Below are 21,561 nucleotides of genomic sequence, written 5' to 3'. Positions count from 1 at the left end.
TATCACAAACCTGCATTTCTTGAAAAACACATCATTAATAAATACCTAGATATAAAAAAGCTGTTTGACCTTATTATGATGGTATTTCTAAATGTAACTCTCCTTAAGAAAAATAGTTATACTTCATTTACTCAGCTACCTTAAATATTTGGAAAACATTTAAGAACTTGGAAGGTAGCAAAATAGTAGACTAAGTAGGCAAAATATATGTCAGAATCTGCTCCCTAAAGCATACATAACGTGTAGGAAAGCCCAAAACTCACTCAAAATCTACATACTTTTATTTTAGAGATGATCCGAATAAGCAAACTAGAACTAGGAAACAAGGGAAGAGTGGTCACAGACACACCAGCCATAAGAAACAGGTCCCCACTGACAGGAGGGAGGAGATTTAAAGAAACTTAGAAATGAGAACATAAAATGCATGGTCTGAGGCTCTTCAATGCACAGCTGATTTTACGGAATAGAACTCGAATAGAATTATGGTCCCTTTCTTTGCTTGTTTAACTTGTGAATTCCTTACAGCGACTATTGCTCTTTACTCTTTAAATAAACTGTTTTTTGCTTTTGTTTTTGTTTTGTTAACATAACTGCGCATGCTGAAAACCCTTTATGGTACCATTCTGGGAAGACCAGCATTTTGAAAGTATGAAATAATGCTGTTCCAATAAGTGTAATCAAAATGCTGCTCAGAGCCATGGCACAGGGATTTTACATCTCAAGGTCCATAACGACTGACAGCAGCATGGTGACTCCTGTAGAGAAGAATATCACAATGACCAAGTTTCACGTGTCTGCTTATAGGATATGCTTTTATGTCTGCATTGGCAGATTCCTCTGGCACAGAGTCCACATTCGACAGGAATTGATATCCTTAAGATTTTTACCCCCTTTTTTCTTTTGGCTGTAGTGCAAACATTTTCAGTTCTCTCTAAATGGCATAAATATTTTCAGGGTTTCTGACATGCAGCAAAGAGAAAATTAATTTCCAGGTGTTCCCATTTTGTTCTCTAACTCCTCATACTGACATCTAGCTTAGCAAAACAGGGTCTCCTTTACCAGAGTTGTGAGGCTCTGTCAGCAACTTCCCTCCCCGCTGCTGTCCCCACTTCGTGGGAGAACAATTAATGCAAACACAGTGTAGCTAGCTGAGAAACACGTTGTCTCAGGCTCTTTACTGCAGAACAGGCTGAAAAAGCCTTTAAAACAAAGATGAAAATTTCAGCCTAGTTGTCTTATGTATGCCCCATTAAATTATAATGTTCATGGATCGAACTTCCAAAAGATGCATTTTAAACAGGGAGAGGCTAATATTACGCATGCTTTACAGTTAGAGGAGTTGTAGGTACTACTGAGTTTTCAGGAAAAGTTGGCCTTAGGAGGATATTCATTTCTCTCATCAGTAATATCTCAATAGCAGTCAAAACATCTAAAAGGTATCTCAGCAGGTTGAATTTTCACCAAATTGCAACCACTACATGCTCAGTCACTTGCAGGTAAACAACTTCATACAAAGAAATTCACTATGTAACACGGATGATTACATACACATATATGTCAACTCTGTGGTTATTTTATTCTCTAACAAACTTTTCTTTCCCTCCTTGAGTAATATCTTTATGGCCCTAAACTGTTGGCTAAAGCCAAAACCATAAAATTAATAAAAATAAAGGACTGTAATAGATAAACAAAATGGGGTTTATCCATACAGTGCAATATTATTTGGCAACAAAAAGGAATGAAGTACTGATTCATGCCACAACATTGATGGAAAACATTATGCTAAGAAGCTCGTCACAAAAAGCTACATATTATATAATTCCATTTATGTGAAATGTAAGAACACGCAAATCTATAGACACGAAGAGTAGATTAGTGGTTGCCAGGGGTTGGGGGAATAGGGAATGGGGAATGACTGCTAATGGGTATTGGGGTTTCATTTCAGGGTGATGGATATGCTTTAAAATTAGAAAGTAGTGATAATTGCACAACTTTGTGAATATACTAAAAACCACTGAATTGTACATTTAAAAGGGTGAATTTTACACTGTCTAAATCATATCTCAATAAAACTGCTGGTTTTTTTTTTTAAAAGGCTCGATAGCTAATTAATGACATTCCAAGTAGAGGAGTTCTAAATATAAGAGGGCTAAATTTTCAACCATATTCACCGGCACTTTGAATATTATCAGACTGAGCTCATCTTTATATCCTGGGTCCTATCTATGAAGCCTGTAAAAGTATTTCTCTTTCACTATTGACTTTCAAAACCACAATCTCCTCTTATAAGGAAGAGAAAGAGGAGGAGTGACTCCCATGAGTGGCTAATTCACATAGTGCTGTTCTTTGTTAACAATGTATGTTCTATACGAGTCCATCTAACGTAATTTATTAAGGCAACAAGCCGTTCCAAGGAAATCCTGGGTCATCCAAATATTTGGCAGTCACAAAAGAATTTGTAGATAGTTACTTAATTCACAATCAACTATAAATCAAAATCAAATACATCTATTGCTTTGCAATTAGTGGCAATTATTAATCAATGAAAACAGGAAATGTTATAAATACTGACCTTGTTTCTTTTAACCCTTCTTTCTGAATGACTTCCAATATCTGCTTTGCTGTCATTGGTGAGTTGGGATGTTTTTCTAGTGCCTGAAAAATAAAAATAAACATGAGATTCATAGATTATTGCACGGAAGCATACAAGATGAAAATGTGTGTGAATCATGCAATGTTTCCTAAAAATTTAAAGGGGAAGGAGCTGTTATATCAAAATAAGGTCCCATCACACAGCTCTGGTGTCCAAAGTAAGAATGTAATATAATTTCTTTTCTGGAGATTTATGGCAATTTCTGCAACATTTAGGGGCCATTCTTCAAAAAATGTCACAAGGGTGTATACACCAAAAAAGAAATGTGAAACCTAAAAAGACCAAGTTATTAAATACATATAATTTCCTTTATTAAAATTGCTAGTATTTTATTATTAAAGATATGCTTTCAGGCTGTTAAAATGTTTCCTAAATTTCTAGGGCCTTGGAAACATGGAGCCTGAATACTACCAATAGCAGAGAACAAAGTACTAGTCAGAAATAACCTCACTGGATTCACATTTTGATCAACCTCTTTTATATTACAAAAAAAAAAAATGAAAAAGAAAAAAAATCCTTCATGGCCAAAATTGGAAGCAGCATACAGAAACCCCAGTAACTCATAACAGTGTGTTTTCCAGTTCCGCTCAGTTTCCTTTCTTTTGCCTTTTCCAATTAATTTCAAGTAAACACCTTCCTCTTCCCATGCAGCCCATCTCAGTTTAATAAACTGGATCCCATTTTCTTTCTCTCCCCTTCTGTCCTACTTATTTTTGAGTGGAAGGGAGTTCTTTTAAACAAAGTATGGGGAATCCATGGGACCTAGTTATTTCCACAGGTACGAGACCATCAGCCCTGGAAATCAAGTTCCTTTATTTATCCAGGGACTTGTCTACATGTATTGAAAGCTGTAAACAGCAGTGTCCACACTCCTCACCAACAGGGACTAGAGGGACCACCTCTGGGTACAAGAGAAGAGTCTACACACATCTTCACAATGACTTCCTCCATGGGTAGACAACACCTACTTAAAGATGCTGTACAGGAGCTTCTGCACAAGGCATGGCCCCATGCAACTGGAACATTCTAGAGCTCTACTTTGTGATTATTTACTAGAAGGATCATAACTATTAAGAATTAAAAGGGTAGGCTGAAAACTGAAAATTGAAAAGGCTTCCAAATCTGTTTAAAATAGCTCTGTGATCTCTTCTACTATCCATGGACAAATTTCAACTAGGTTGCTAGCAAAAGTTCTAATCAAGGTCTTCCAATGAGTTACATACAGGCAACCCCACCTCACAGTTAGGGCCACTTTCCTGCTGTCCCTTTTCTAGTTCCCAGGAAATTTCCCCCATTTTTCCCAGTCTGGATCAGTCCCTCAGTCATAATTGGTAGGTTCTTTAAAGAATATAGAAATACGAGCAACACTAGAAAGAGGGTATGGCCACAAGTATGTTATTGGGAGAGAAGAAAAATTGTCCTCACAGAGGATACTGGAGAGCTGAACTCAAAACTGGGAAAGGGGGGAAAAGAAACATAGGCAAAGCTGTATAGGGAAGAGGACTAAAGTGTAAAAATATTGGTTTAAAAAAAAGGCAAGAAGGAAACTGCACAATAGAGCTGAAAAGGGGAAAGATTAGATCACAAAGAAGGGAAGGAAAGAAATAGACATGAAAACAAAAAATGCTGACAGAATTTTCAAAACAAGAACTGTAAGTACAGCGGTGCATACTGATGAATTACTGAGAGCTGTGCTCACATGGACTGTATACAGGGTGGACATCACCCCCAAATGATGGGCAATGCTGGGGACACTGATGGTCTCTCATAAAAGATATGGGCAGAAGGTCAGTAGACACAGACATACATCAGTAAGCAAGCAAGGAAGAGGGGAACTGGCGGGGAGAGGCACAGGATGGCAGAAAGAAGGGGAGAGAGGAGAAAGGAGAGAAAGGAGGAAAATTGAGCTGAACTGGGAATGTCCAAAAGGCAAACTGATTAAACCCAGAAAGAGCCGAAGAGGAAACTCCAGTGTACTGGGCAATGTTGTAACAGAAATTTGGGTGCACTCAAAAGTGGGGTTACTCACTGTGGAGGATTCCCTGTTTCTCTTCCTGAGTACAGGCCCCTCAGCACACCTGGGCAGCTCCTCCCAGCAATTGAGAGAATTTGGATAGCCCTGTCCCCTTCTCTATGACATCACATCCTACTCTACAAAGGAAGTAAAAGTGCCAAGAATTACATCATGAAGTGGATGAGAGGCAGGAAGGAATGATGAAGCCACACAGAACACCAGAAGCCACCCCTTAGTTCCTGCAAGACAGAGAAAGGAGACAGAGAAGGAGAGGGTCCTGGGTGCCATCAAGCTTCACTGAACTAGCTGTGTGAACGTTACTAGAACAAAAGATAGAGAGAAATTACCTTCACAAAACAAAACATTGATACCATCCAAATAATGTGACACGTGGCAGAGACATGAATCAGACACACAGGCAGCCATACTCAAACGCTACGGTGGGAAGAAGCCACAGTCAGAGTGAAATGGCATCCTAAGCCACCAGGCCCAAACGTTCGCTCGAGGAACGGCCCACTGCCCCAACAACCCTCGGCTATGAGGTGTTCCAGTTGCATATATCCTGCAAAATTATACTTTCTGGATTAGCCTTCATGACATTTTCAAATACAACTAGTATTTGGATATGTTTTCATGGTTATGCAATACTTATTTTGAATTTAGTACCTTCCTCCAATTGTTTTCCATCTTGTAACTACCTCTTTAAAAACGGGTCAAGGATGCACTAGAGCAGGGAAGGGAGTAGGATTAGCCACAATTTTTAAGACCATTTATTTATTATGATAAGATTTTTCCAGAAATAGGTCCAATAAATATTTCAGATAATCAAAACAGGTTCAGACTGGCTTGGGCAACACTGATGTAATTGTGACAAAACTGGAAATTCAATTTTAAAGTATGCCGTGGATAATTATTTAAAATAATCTTGCTTTCTGATAGGAAAAATTATAAAACTGCAAACTCATACCCATATTATAGAAAAGAAAATGCACCCACAAGCCTACAACCAAGAATATTAACTACTGCTAAGATTTGCGATTTCCTTCTAGTTTTTTTACTCATGCATATTATTTTTAATATAATTATTTAAAGTACGTGTACATACTATCTATTAACTGTCTTACTTTTCTCAGTGTAATTTGAATTTTTCAAAACGGGTATCATCACACTTCACTGAGTATAGGCATTTACATTGTTTGAAAAATTCAATTAATAAAAATAAATTTCCAAAGACTATATTGAATGTAACATTCTAGGAGTATTATTTAGTCAAAGAATGTGAGTTCTGTCATGTCTCTTGACACACTGCCAATTGTTTCCAGAAAGAATTTAACAATTTATATTCTCAGAACTGAATCTGCCTCCTTCTCCACAACTTTACCAGTATTATCTTTTTGGTAATATTTGCCAACTCAGTAGGTCAAATAAGAGGTAATTCATTGTTATTTTTATTATGCGTCTGTAAATACTAAAGAGGATAGAGATATTTTTCTAAATGAATATCATATGGCTAGAATATGACAGGATATTGTTTTTCTTGCTAATGTATAAAAAGGTCTTTATAAAATAAGAATGATATTGTTTTGCATATTAATAATATGTATTTAGTCCTTTTGTTGCTTACTTGTTGGATATTTTAGGGTGATATGTAAAGTTTTCTATTTTCATATTAACAACTCCATCAGATCTGTTTCCATTGTGACTTCTACTGCTTTTATGTTTAGAAATTCCTTTCATCTAGAGAGCATGCAAATACTTACAAATAGTTCTTTCAAGTATCTTTATGTTTTTATTTTTAAATTCATCTGGAATTTACCTTTTTGTACCAAGGCGTAGCACTAACTGAAGCCCCCATTTCCTATTAAGAGTCCCCAACATAATCTGTTTAGTAAGCCAGTCATGGTTAATGAGGCATCCTCTACCACGTTATAGTATTAGGGCAATGAAAACTCTTTTGGATGTAAAACCAACATATAAATGTGGGAACCCAATATATAAAATGCACAAAAGCAGACCTATTTTTGTTGAGGTGGAGATGAAAGAGCTCAGAGCCCCCATACTTATTCCCTCTAATGGCTAAAGGAACTTCTGGGAATTTTCAGGGTCTCTGAAATAAACCGCAAACCACTGTCCTGTCCATGGGCTGATCCAGAGGTCCTGCTGTGTTCTCCTGGCCTTTCAATCAATTGTTGTGCGAGCACCACACTGTTTTAAATTGTTGTTATATTACAATACATTTCACTATCTGGAGAGGACACTGCTCTCATTATTCCTTCTTAAATTTTTAATTATTCACTTCCTTCTATTTCCAGATGAAATTTAGATTAGAATTAAATGAGACACCTGATTAAATTTTAAAGAAATTTACACACATTGTTCCATGTATTTAAGTTTTATTTTATAAACTGTAATAAGCTTTTTACGTGTTTTATATTTTCAGTTGCAACCATGAATACACTTTTTCATATAATATTCTCACATTTTATTGCTAATATTTATGAAAGTCACTGAGTTGTGATAATTATTATTTATATGAACAGCAAATTGAATTCTTAATATTTCCAATAGTATAGAAGTACAGAATCATATTTTCTACAAATAATGTGAATTGTGTCTTCTTTTCAATAGCTCTATGTTTTCTCTTTCCTACATAATTTACTTTGGATAAAAACTGATCTTTTCTAGTCCCTGTCAAAAATTTTTTGCCAACAATTGAGCTGCTTTATAATTTATTTCCTCAAAAACAGGTCCCTAAAACCATCGAGTTTCCCTAAGAATATCTGTAGCTAGAATTAATAGAACTCGCACTGCCAAGACTGTAATTGGAAACCACTGGCCAGATATCACTGTCTCTATACAAATCAGTCTGTCACAGTGTTCAATCTTTACGTAAAATGTCCTTTCTTTCTTTGTAAAACAAATTGTACTCCTGTGTTAGAGATATATTGGTGATTCCACTTCACTCTCACTCTCTAAGAGTTGTATCTTATGCTTCCGCCTCATACACTAAAGTCCTTTCAATTCTCAACGACTTTCTTTCTCCTGCACTGCTTCTCCCCAGTAGGTTTCAAATTCAGCATTGCTCTCCAAAAAGGAGGATTTCAATGGCTTAAGGACATAGATATGTACAATCAACGACCTTCCTAGCAATGGATCCTTTTATATTTTCCAGAGACTGTGAATAGATGTGTAAAACTGGTAAATACACCACTGGATTTCATCTTCTTTACTTATGTGACTAACTATATCAGACCATATCTCAAAGACATCTAGATTCATGCAATTTTGACACAACATGGACTCATCCCAGAAACCTCCTCCCCCAGACTTCTACATGGCCTAGTAGAAGGGGAAAAACAACCTGCAAAAAAGGATGGTAATAATAGTTAAGAAAAGAAGAGAGACGGTTTGCCAAATCATCAAGGGCACAGGCCAAGCTAAGAAAGCATTTTTCTGTTTTAGGTTCAAACATTTTAACCTAATAAATACTTCAAAATTTTTAAGGCTTACTCAAGATTTCTTTGGTGTCTCTCAAACACAAAAGTCATTTCAAGTATCCCTAAGATATCAATAAATACATCAGACCACTGTTCATCTAATGGTTAAAAATTTTGGTTTTTCAAAAATATGAACCAGATGACTTAATTTTAAAAGACAGATAATTTCAAAAGCTGACAAAGATTTGGAGAAATGCTGGAAAAGAAGCATGAATTGGTGCAATCTGGAAAAAAGTTAGAGCTCATTAATGAAAATTAAAGAGAAGCACACTATTAGCAAACTAGTCAACAGAGACCAGGGACCATGTGAACCAAGAAACAGCTGGAAATACTTGAGGCAGCTTCATGTGTGATGGCCAAAACCTACAAAAACCCAGATGTCCACCAACATCAGACTGGAAAAAAAAAAATCTTGGTTTTCGGGGCCCTGAATAAAATATTTGGAGCTTATTTGATTGCAAAATGAAAAGATTTCCACAACTTAAAATTACCTCAATGATATATGTTTAGATTTGTGGAATCCGAAATGAGTATCAAACTCCTGGCTCTCTCCCTTTTTCTAACAACCTTGCATCTTCCTTTATCCATACTGGCAGTTCATTAAAATGTTTAGCTGTTTAAGGTCTCATATCTTTGGTAAATGATTTGGGGATTATAAAATAAGCCATTATACAGTTCTCTATAATTACAGAGTGCTTTCACACAATACATATTATTTCATTTGCTCTCATACAACATATTTTACTTTATTTGGCCTTTACATCAACTCAGTGTGGTGCATAGAAAAGGCAGAATTAACTTTTCTCTGAGATGCACAAAGTTGAAGTAATTGGTCCAAGATCACAAAATTAGTCAGTAGAAGGACGAGACTTGTACTCGTATATATAATGCTATTGATGATGACAATGTTTAAATATAATAAGAGCAGTTGACACTTATTAGACAGCTCCTCTATGCTAAGTCTCTAGGGGCTGTGCATATATTACAATAGATTCCAGTTCATATATTGAGAAACCTCAAAGGTCCATGTTATTTTGATGAAACATGAATTTGGATCCCTGGTAGTAATCAGAAGAGGAAATAAATCACATAAAAAGTGACGGCACCTTGCCTAAAGCTCAATTAGGTTGTTTTCTACTCCTAACATATGTGATTATTAGTTAAGGGTCTAAAGATGATACTTACAAGTGTTCTATTCTACTTGCATGCATTTTATGGGGAAATTGTATGCCGTAGCAGTATTTGTGAACGTGTGACTTAAAAGACACAGAAATTTTGTTATAATAGCCTTGAAAATTGGTCTACTTCACCCAGAAGAAAGCTGCCTCCGAGAAGATAAAGTGCCCATGAGGCCTGGCAACTAGTAAATGATGAATCTAGCCCATCTGATACTGAAGTTTGCTCCTTTTACTAAGTTAAATTGTTTCTCGTCAAGATGACAGGGGTTTTACGGAAACTGAAGACGTATAGTCAAGATATTATACCCAGTATCTACTTCATAATCCCCATTTCAGTAATCTTACACATAAGAACAATCAAATATTTTCTTGAACTCTCAGATAATGGTTTAAACAGCATTTTCCCTTGGTAGCAGCTGTCAAAACTGTCATTAATTAGTATTCGCTGTTTAATGATATTCTTCCTGCTACACAGCAAGCCTCATGAGATCAAGGACCTTAGTACTTCTTCCTATCTGTATCTCCTGATTGCAACACTACTATGTAAGTAGGCTTCAGTAAAGACCAAGTTAATTTTGAGAGATATTTCGAGTCCTTGTATATTAGGAATTTTTATAGAATAATAAAGAAGGGTATGAGCTTTGGAGTCAGGTGGACCAGGAAACCCTTACTCACTAGCTCTCTGATCTTAGATGTTTAACCTCTCTGACTCTCACTTCTTCATTTCCTCCTTTATGAAAATGTTGTGAGGACTAAATGACATAATGAATGTAAAACACTTATTATTCCAATGACAAATGACTGTACAGCAATATATGTTAATAAACATTAGCTGATACTGTTAGCTGGGGGGAGCCCTTGTTGAGCACAGCATAGAAACGTGAATCTTTTCAACACGAAGAAAAGCTATTAAAAAAAAAAAAAGATGAGCATTAGATGTGGTATCTTTTTGAGATTTCCTGCATCAACTGTACCAGAGTTTCTACAAAACAGGTTGGCCCCATACTGCCATCCCTCATCACTATCCAACTTACTTATTTCACTGCAGATTTATAGATAACCCTGCACTACACATGCCTACTTTCATCGTCTAACAGTTTTCCTTTCTGTGTTTAAAAAGTGGGATTAACAATGTGGTACTCTTTTAGATCCTGCTCTCTTATCTAGGAAGACTAGCACACTATACATTATCCTCTTTTACTTGGGTTATAAATCAAGTAAAAATGTAATATACCAACAGTAACAACTCACTTCCGACAATACATACTTAAAGACAAACTTTCACTTTCAAGCAACTGTGATATATGCTATCACAGAATATCCATCAGAAGGAAATTCTGTCTTACAGCAAAATTATTGTAATCGCCCAGCTTCATATAACCTGAGCATAGCTGAGGGTAGAAAAATGGCTTTCTGGGCCTAGAACAGTTCAGAGATTGATTATTACCTGAATTTGCAGACAATACTGAGAATTGAATTCAAATTTCCTGTGGGATTTTGGCAACTTTTCTCTACATCAGTAAATTTCTAATTTTTTGAAACAGTTGACATTCCTTTCTTAAAACAGAAAGAAAACAGAAGTTAGAGACACCCAGGATTTCTACATTGTTCAAAAAAAAGGCTAAAAAGTTAATAATTATTAAAATGATAATACATGTGAACCGTTTTTTTAAAAAAGTAAAACATGTCTTTAATGAAAAAGAAATCCTTCTACTGCAGAAATATGCAGGCAGTTTATTCAGAATCTACTAATTGTTGAAAAGTTTTTTCTGTGCAAGTGAAAAAAATCTGCGTTTCTATAATTTCTACCACGTAATGTTAGTTTTTGCCTTTGAATGTGACAATTATTTAATATTAAATTCCAAGCACTTTCCTAAGAGGTAAGCTTATAGCATGGTATTTATGTTATATGAATTTACAAAATAGGTCCAATAATTTATTCACATAATATATTGTTACCTGTTGTAAACACTATTAAGGGCCCAGTCTCCCTTTATTTCCAGGCTAAATCCTCAGTTTCTTCCATCAATCCTCACATAAAATAGCCTGCCAACACTACCTCCTGAATCACCCTTCCTTGAATACTCCCCAGTTTGCCAATGTCACTTGTAAAACACAACATGTATTTAAGAATTATACTAATTGAAATAAACTAGCTAAATACCACTGATAAACATTCTACATGTAATTTGATCAAAACATAATACAGTATAGTGAAACGATTACTTTCCTTTTGCTAACTACTATAATTATATTAATGCAACTTAATATGACACTTGCTTTTTTTAAAGCAGTTCTCACACTGTCAATCAACTAAAACCTCCAGAACTTTCAACATTTGCTTCTAAAATCACAAGCATAATTTAGTGATGTATTCTCCAAACTTGCTAGACATGAATGTATCCTCGTTTAACGCACTAGTGTTTGTCTCAATACGTTTTTGCAGCCTCTGAAATCATATCCCCAAATACCTGCTTATCGAAGGTAATAGCTATATTTTGTGGCATCCACACATTTGAAAAAGACTTAGTTAAACTTCATCTTTTTAGGTTCAGGTTATTTGTTCAAGCTTATAAAGTTCTTTTGGAATCATTATTCTTATGTCCAACTGTTCAGTTTCCCTTTTTATTTTCTGATACCCACACATTTGACAAGCATGACTTTGATGTATTCCTCCAAGTTATTCATGGCAGAGCTGAACTAGGCAATGAGAAACAGAGCAGCAAGCTATTGTAGGTGCCTCTGGGATCTCCTTTCAGACTGATATTGATTAGCCAATCCATATACTTTGTCTATAGATGTTCAATCTGCTACAAATTCATTTCATTCTACTATGACCAAGTTTGTAATTTGTCCATCACTTGTCAAAAAGGTCCATAATTGACTATGTCAAATGACTGGCTGAAATTAGCTCCAACAGGAGCATCCTCCTGATGTCTCAGTCTAATAATCCTATCAAAAGTAAATTAATTTAGTTTGACATGAATTAACTTAGAGAATCCATAATGCCTTCCAGGGATCACTACTTCCATTTATAAGTGCTCACACTAATCTATTTAATAATATACTCTAGAATTTTACTAAGAGTTGAGATAAAGCTCAATAGTCTGTAATTTCAAAAATGCCCTTTTCCCTCTTTTTGTAATAACAATAGCAAATACTCACACAGCAGGTATTCTGCATGAAACGTTACTCTTACATGCATATAATCTCACTTAATGAAGTATTTCAAAAGTGAGAAATCACACCTGATGATAAAGTTGCTGTAACTCTAATGTAGCACATTGTACTAATTTCATGGCAGCTAAACTATAGAGGCAAACATTCATCAGTTAATGCCCATTAGCTGAACAAAAGAAACATCAGTTTGTCAGAGTAGATAAAGGTTTTTCTATGAGGTTGGTGCAAAAGTAACTGCAGTTTAAGAGGTTAAAAATAATTGGAAAAACCACAATTACTTTTGCACCAACCTAATATTTCTAAACTAAAAGAAAATGAAGGAGCTTAACGTGCACTTTTGTCCACATATGGGAGACTAAACAAACACCTGTCTGTACAGAAGTCTATGATCAAAGCCAGCATTCTCCTCCGATAATATTCTAAAGCAGCAATCAGTTGAAACCACAAATTTCCATACCCTGGGAATCCTTACAAGGGGCTCCTATTAATAACAGCAGGTACTACTTATATAAAGCCAGAAAGCATTTTGTAATAGAAATAAGCAAGCCACCCTTGTATGAACTTGACTTATGTTAACATATTTAATTCTCACAATCACCTATCAAGGTAGGTATTATTTTTTTATAGATGAGAGAACTGAGACACAGATATGTTAATTTATTTATACCAGGCTATTTCCAAGTAATAAGCAGAGCTGGGATTAAAACCCATACCGTTGGACTCCAAGTGTTTTACCATCACAATATACTACCTTATATAGCAAAGAGGGCAAACTTACTTGGAGAGTAATTTAGCAGTACCATTACAATGTAAAAGGTAGGCAGTCCCATTTGTTGAACCTAATCCATCTTTAAGTATTTTTCTCATAGAAATCCACAGTCCATCTTGCACGTTCAGTGAAGTTATTATTTGAAAAAAGAAAAAAAGATATAGTCTGAGATGAAGATGGTGAAACAAATGAAGGAAAACACACCATAAAACAGTGCACAGCCATTACAAGAAAAACAAACTATACACTAACATAGAAGTATGTCCACGAGAAAGTGATGAGTAAACATAAGCAAGCTGAAGAACAATATTTATAGAGGAAGCATATACTCAAGTGCATATGGTATACATATACAGACACCCACAACCCCCACACACACAGTCACACCATATGAAAATATTCAGACAGTGAAAATTGTTACCCTGGAGAGTGGTAGAAAAGCAAAAGTTGAAAGAGGAAATTTCATACTTTAAAAAATGTTTTTGTATTTAGAAGCACAAATTACTTTCATAATCTTTAACTTATATATTAATACAAATCTCCATATTACATAATTTATATAATGTATGTACTTATTACATACATTATTTAATTTAATTTAATAACTAGTCAAAAAAATCAGTTCGAACACCAAATAAAAATGAATACTCATACAACGAAAGAAACAGTTATAGACCTTATATTGTAAAGCACAGTGCAGAAAATAAAACATAGGTGTAGAGAATTTTTTCCAAAGCAAATATTACTCATCAATTCAATCTGAGTCAAGCAAATTTTTCAGTGTTATTCTCACAGACTAGTCTAAAATGACACCGCATCCAGATATAGCTGCCAGAAGGAATTCGTTGCAAAATATATCTTGAGATAATTGTAGAAAATTACTTTGTTATATGGAATTATTTAATTCTGCCCACTTAAATGTTGAAGAAGGACAAAGATGTTGATGCTTGCTTTGTCACAGTTAATAGTAACCCTTTTCTCCTGAATATAGTTAAACAACAGCATCACCTCCTCAATAATTCATTGATTTAACAAATATTTACCAAGCACACATATGTACCAAAATGAAATACAATAAAACATGTTATCACCATCTCTGGAGACTTAGCCTCTGGTTTACTAAAGTTGGGGAGGGGAGGATGGCAAACATCTAATTTACTCCGAAATACATTTAAAATAGAAGGAAGGAGACTAGGCCATATGCCTTCTTTCATACTCTTTCAAAACGCCAGTTTAGTCTACATAGAAATGACCCGTGCGCATCTTCTTTCTAGGGGTGGTGGTATAATTCAGATTCCATGTAGTAGTGATGATCATCATGGTATTTTTTTTTTCTTTTGGGTCACTGCTTTATTTCCAGTACTTGGCACGTGGTAGGCACTTAATAAAAACTTACCTAATGAATGAAAACACGATGAACAAATGACAAAGAAGGATTGATGGACTGAATTTATTGTTCAGTACATCAATCTCTATGCCTCATTCTCGACTTCTGAAAAATGCCGTTTCCTACTTTGATTTGAATGGGAGCTGTCATATGACTCTAGAGACGACAGAGCTACCTACTAATGATGGGGTGCTGGGCTGGCAGGGGTCGGGGACACAACAAAGGCCAGTCACGAATCTTCCCCAGGATACATTAGCCTAAAACTCAAGAAAACACATTTCAGTTGCTTTCTGGTAATAAGCCCATGTGATGAGAACCTGAAACTTGCTGGAAGCCATGTTCCTAGCCATGTGAAAGAAGCCAGGCTCCGAAAGCAAGGCTTCTGTACAGAGAGAAACAGGGATGAGAGCGTCCCGGACACAGGCATTCCTTCTTTCCAGGTGTTACTAAGGACCTTCTTTGTCCTATACTGGTTGATGTTCATACAAGTTTTCCAATCAATTCCCCTTTTCACTAATTTGCTTAAAATTGGGTTTTAGTCTCTGTTCATGGCTAAATGTTCATGACCAATGTGTTTGTTATAGTAATTAAGCCTTTAGTTGGTTCCTTTCACAGGATTGACAAAATATATGATGTCACTAAGTCTGATGTTAAATTTGATTCCTTTAGAAGATGAATAGAAGAGTAGCTATTGGTAAAATTTATTTCTTCATCATTGGCAAACCTAATTCTTAATGAAATAAAACTTGGGAAGGCAGTGGCAGCCCTTTGTCAAGTGTGCACTTTGACCCATGCAGAGACAATAGTTCAAAAATTAAACGACTGCATAAAATAAGGAACTCACCAGGCAAAGCTATAAATAATTCTAGCAGTAAGAGGTCATTACCTAAAACGCAAGTGTGATGAGTAAAGAATTTCTCAATCCCAGGATTCGGAAAAAAGGCTAACATTTTAAAAATATGAAGCAGGTATCCCAGCATTTTAGCAATATGACCTGGAAATCTTCTATTGGTCAAAAAGCTTACGTGATATGTGTTTCCCTGTTCCTAACTCGAGTCATGCATAAAAACCTACCATAACTGTTTATACTAAAAAACACGTCAAAGATCTCCCACCAGGTTTATTATACTCAAGTAATTAAGATATTATTAAAGTAGCTGCATCAAGATTTATGCTAAGTACATTCTTGGGACCATTACTTTTATATTCTACTTGATGTACTACTCAATATCAGCCAAGTTCTACAACCCTCTCCATTCTATCCCCTCTTGGCTCCTGTTTCGTAAAGCACAGGCTAGAGGAACGAAGGCCATATTTATCAGGGCACAAAGCAAACAGCACTGGTTTCAATCAGCCAATATTTGTTGATCTGAAATATGGGCTGGGTCTCTTTAAGGAGGCAGTGGAGCATGAAACTTACCTTTGCCAACAAAAGATTCTTTATGAAATCAGATAGTCCCTATTGCTTTCTAGCCTTCCTCAGTCCTGAGTTTACCAGTGGAATTCTACGTACAAGTGGGCTGGGAGCTCATTCTATACTGCTATATTTCGATGTCAGAATGCAGAAAAATGATGAGGTCTGATGTGATCAAAGTATCTATCCCTTTGAAAGAAATACAAATAAGTGTTACCTATTAACCAACTCTAAATTAACACTTACGTAAAGTCTTACTTAGATTTTTCCCAGAGGTTGCCGTTCAGCATTATTAAATTATGCCTGAAGATAAATTAGGCCAGATGTTTTTCTCTTAGATTCACTCAACTATAGTCAGTAGGCACTAGGCCCACAAGGAATCAAACCCTCCCCGTGAAAGCTACATGTAGGAAAAGCTGTGAGATTTCTGTTAGCTACCTTGACATTCAGATTTTAAGAGATACCTACACCTGCCATCAGGTATAAAGAACATACAGGAGAACAAACGTTGGGATATTCTGTAAGTATCCTGGTGCAAAGGGGATATAAACGTAAAATATATCATCTTCATATTGGGAATTAAAAAGGGATGATGAAAATCTGTTTTGTGGCCCTAGCAATTCAAGGGTGGCCTTACCTATAATAATAATTAAGTACTTATACTCTCATATAAAGGCCAATCATCTTTTAAGGAATTCACTGTGAAATCAATGTCTCCTGCAGATAAATTATGCCATAATGAAAAATATCATTTGACATGGAAGGGATTATGCATTAACAACTCCATCCTCATTTGAGCAAAAGATTGGTAGAAAATTTTAGGAAATCTGGTTTTGAGTTTTTGCTTTAGCGCATGGAACAGATACGGCTGCATACTGGTGAACTGAAGGGCTAGACAAACGTTGTTCATCTGGTTTAAGATGCATCTGGTCAACACATTCCTTGTGGTATGAAAATCTGCAGGCTTTCAAGACAGTTTCCTTCATTTTCCCCCCTTTTCCTACATGAAGGGGTAGGGCTCAATGGGGAGTCTGTCAGCTGTCAGAAGTTTCTGTGTGCCATATCTAGAGAAGAGTGGAAACTGGTGGGAAATAGCCTGAGGGAGACTGAGGTTTCAATGGAAGGAAATGTAGACAGGAATCTTGGAGACAGACTGGGAAATATAATCCCTTATTGGGGGTGCTCCTCTCAATCAGCACTCCTCTCGGCAAAAAGAGAGAGAGAGAGAGAGAGAGAGAGAGAGAGAGAGAGAGAGAGAGAGAGAGAGAGAGAGAGAGAGAGAAGGAGAAATAAGCAAGTGTTATTACAGTGTCTGCTTTCCTCTTCTCAATGGTGTGTGGAAATCTGGCCATACCTTTTTCAATGAAACACAATTTGTCTGGACTTGGGAACTTGAACTCATTTAAACTATCCAGGTGACCTTTTTCTATCTCTTTAACTATCTGGGAATTCAATTCCCTGTTAACAATAATTGTTCTGCTCTTTCTGGTTACAAAACTTTCCTCCTCAGTAGACAGATGGGAGAAAAAGCAATTATTTTATAAGACAAAAATATAAACAGAATTATCTTGAGAATAAAAAAGGATTTTCCTTATAATGAAAATTCTCTATTGTTTGCTGGTTTAAAAATACCAAAGCATAAATACTGGAGAGGATGATTTTACAAGGCAATTTAATGTAATGAAGAAGAAAAAAGGGGTTTGACCTTGTTTGCCTTACTTACTTCTTAAAAGTGTAATTATGCATTTAGTATCTCATAAACAAAGGTAATAGGTGGCTGGGAATAAAAACACCTGTTTTGCTATAAGGACTGTATCTGTCAGGATAGGCAGGGATACAAAGCGGTAAAAATCAACCCTGAATCTTAGTAGATTAAAAACACTTATTTCTCACTCACATCTGTATGTCCAACCAAGAACCAGGCTGACTGAAATTCCATCTTGTCACCAGCTTCTGTGATCAACACAGCCGGGAAAGAAATAAGATGAATCAAACACTGGCTAGAGGGAACAAGACAACTCACATTATAATGTCTAACTTCAAGGGGGCAAAGAAATGTACCCCTACCACATGACTGTAAGGAAGGAAAATGAAAGAGTTGTGTACCAACCTATTGACTATAATGAAATATCCAGTCAACCATTCATAAAAGGCATAAAAAACAGTTAATAACTTAGAACACAATCCTTTTCTCTGTAAACACTAGCCAACAAAATTAAAGCTATACACACAAACACAGAGAAAAAATTATTACAGAACACTAAGTTTTATTAAAGTTCTACTCTGCGTTTCTCCGTCATTCATTCTTATGAATGACACCTTTGATGTGCTTGAAGTTGCTTCTTTCCTTAAAGCCGCCTTCTACTACCACCAACATGATTAAGAAATAAAATTTCATGAAAAGATGGAGTAGGAGAGGATCTCATTCTCTACTCCATCTTTTAACAAATGAAAAATTGTTTAACTCACATGAATCTTGCATTTCCTACCATGAAGCTGAACTCAGTAGTGAATTTTGACCAAAAACAAACAAAAAAAAGCAGAGTCATTAGAAGATTAAAAGGAAATGCAATATCTGTATTTGCTCACTGATTTTTTTTTTCTCCTGCTGATAGTCCATCTATTCCTATTTATTTTACTGGAACTCTGTTTGTGAAGATAACATTAGCCAAAAAGTGAAGACAGATATATGAAAATTGGAGAAAAGATTGCAACGGAGATAACACTTTTGTTTATTTTTCATAGTGTCTTTATTTCTTTTTCTTATTTTCTCATTAAAAATCCTAGTGGGTTACATGTGTTTTTTCTTCATACACAATAGCATCTCTGACTAGAGCAGACCATGAATAACATCAAATCTCAGTACCATCCACTTTCATCCAAACTGAAGAGGTATGGGTAAATTTCCACAAATCTAGGGAAAAAAGGGGTGGATAAGGAGAAGAAAAAACTTCTAAAGCCCTATCTTTGTTTCATGCCAGCTTTAGGAGAAGAGAAATTCCACTAGATGAGTAAACAAGAAGTGACAAAAACAAGATTGTGATGCCTGCAGAATTCTACGTGAAATAAAGAGTCATTACTTATGCTGATCTTATCTCAATATTCAAAGAAATGAGTGAGGATTTACACTGTAAAGAAGATAAGTTTGCTCCCTTTTGCTAAATTAACATTTTCTAGGGGTCATGATTAACCTGTGAAGAAAATTTGGCATTTTTACAGTGAATAAAAATTTCACGTGAATACAGAAAGAACCTGGAAGCTTCATTCAGAATTATATATTTTGTGAATTCAGAGCCTGAATTGTATTAAACAATATTATAAATATTACCGTGTTTCCCCGAAAATAAGACCTAGCCGGATAATCAGCTCTAAAGCGTCTTTTGTAGTAAAAATTAATATAAGACCAGGTATAATATAATATAATACATTAAAATAAGACTGGGTCTTATATTGTATTGTATTATATAAGACCCAGTATTATTTTATAGTAAAATAAGACCGGGACTTATATGAATTTTTGCTCCAAAAGATGCATTAGACAAGATTGTCTGGCTTGGTCTTATTTTTGGGGAAACACGGTATATATAAATTATTTAAATATAACTCTAAAGGAACTGGTCTATGAGGGAAAATAGAACAGAAACCATCCATTGTAACTTCTAGCCTCTAAATCAGGAAAGTTTCAGAGGAAACAGAAAATGTGCAATGGCTGCTTTGACTTTAACATTTTTTAAATGTAAAATGAGTATCATAAAAAATAACACCGGAAAGAATGAATGAGAAGGAGAAAGTATGTACATTAATAGGCTTAAGGTCAAGAGCTCTACAGTTGGTCAGGCATGGATTTCAATCGCTCCACTTACTAGCTCAGCAAGAAAATTTACCCTGTCTGTAGTAAAGGCAATGGCATTTATAATTTGTTTCCCCAGCATATTTTCCATCTTTCCTTTATTGGTGCTTTTGTGTAAATTTCCTCTGCTCCGTGTAATCCTTGTGTGGCAATCTATCATGTCACCTGATCCTGGCCATTGTTGTTGGTGAGGGATGGTGTGTATCAGCCAAGTAGGACAAAGTGAGGACTTCCCTGGGATTGGCATTAATAATACTACTAATAATAATAATGAAGAGGAGGAGGAAAAAGAGGAGGTGGAGTGGGGAGGAGGAGACAGATGATAGGTAGGTAGATAGGTAGACAGCTATTCATTCTCTTTTATGCTGGTGTGCTAATCTGTGCATGTCTGGATGCCTGTGACCACCTGATTTTGCCCCAAGACTTAGATGGAACGCTGCCTGCAGTATGAAGCCAAGAACAAAGACAAAGGGTGGAGAGAAAGCAAATACCTGGATGACATCATTTAAATCTCTATATCCACTTACAACTGATGCCCATCCTTGGGTTTCTCAGTGATGTGAGCCTTTTAGCTTTAGTTAAATTTACTTCAGTTGTAACCGAGAGAAACTCAATTAACAGACATTCTAAATTTCTTAACTGAAAAAATGTGGGTAATATTACAATGTCTCTCCTACGTTTGCTCTTAGGATTAAACAATATAATGCATATAATAAGGTAGTGCAGTATCAGGCATTGTGGGGACAGAGCCCCAAAAAGCAGTTTCCAGGCTCTCGGCCTCACATAGAAAGGTGCTGGCTCAGGTAGTAAATGGCCATCGACTGTGATCAAATGGCCAGCAGCTGTGGCTAGTTGGCCGTCAGCTGTAACCAGTGAGCCATGAGCCATGAATATAACTGCCGAGGCTGGGCTAGCAGAAGAAAAAAGAAAATGGGAGCTAGCAAGAAGATGGTGGCTGAGTCTGCAAGCGGCGCAGTGAGGGTTGAGAATTGTGTTGCTCCTGTTTCCTGTGTCTCCAACCCAGCCGCCAGTGAGAATATAGTGGTATGACTCCCCTATTTGTGGCTCCGTGGGTGTTCCTTTTTGGCCTCACCATGTCCTGCGTTCTTGTGTGGGGAGCGGGAGCAGAGACCCCACAGACCCCGCAGGCCGCCCTGCACGACATATGGCGAAGTCGGCAGGATCACCTGCACTACAGGCAGGAAAATAAGTACTCAATAAGTATTAGCTCTTACCCATTATTATGAATAAGTGTTACTTTATGATAACTGATATAGTAAGACTATCCCATCATTATATCAGAATCCTACACTCTCAAAAAGAGGCTGTGACACCAAGCATATAAACATTTGATTTACATTTACAAAGGAGGTTGTTTACTTTGTGAATATTTCCAATCTGTGTTGGAATCAATGTATTAGATAATTAATTCTTCTCTTGGTTTGGAAGTGATTGTAAGCCTTTAATGGATCATTATTATACCTTATTAAAATCAAACATAGAAAAAGATTACTTTTAGGTTATTAAATTTCTACTATACTACACAACTTTAAATTTACAGAGAAGTATCTCTTGGGCCCTAAGTGGTTTATATTTTTACACTGATTTTCCAAAGGTCA

General features: G+C 36.0%; 1 protein-coding gene across 1 annotated transcript in view; it reads right to left on the bottom strand.

Moving 5' to 3' along the window:
• The window catches only part of ASXL3 (ASXL transcriptional regulator 3), a 168,107-nt gene that overhangs the window by 133,890 nt on the left and 12,656 nt on the right, over positions 1 to 21,561 (bottom strand). Inside the window, 1 exon segment of the mRNA XM_033135636.1 lies at positions 2,573 to 2,655. Coding sequence (XP_032991527.1) covers positions 2,573 to 2,655 — 83 coding nt within the window.

The sequence above is a fragment of the Rhinolophus ferrumequinum genome, chromosome 19, assembly GCF_004115265.2.
Source record: "Rhinolophus ferrumequinum isolate MPI-CBG mRhiFer1 chromosome 19, mRhiFer1_v1.p, whole genome shotgun sequence".
Lineage (NCBI taxonomy): Eukaryota > Metazoa > Chordata > Mammalia > Chiroptera > Rhinolophidae > Rhinolophus > Rhinolophus ferrumequinum.
This window is presented reverse-complemented; position numbering and strand designations above follow the sequence as displayed.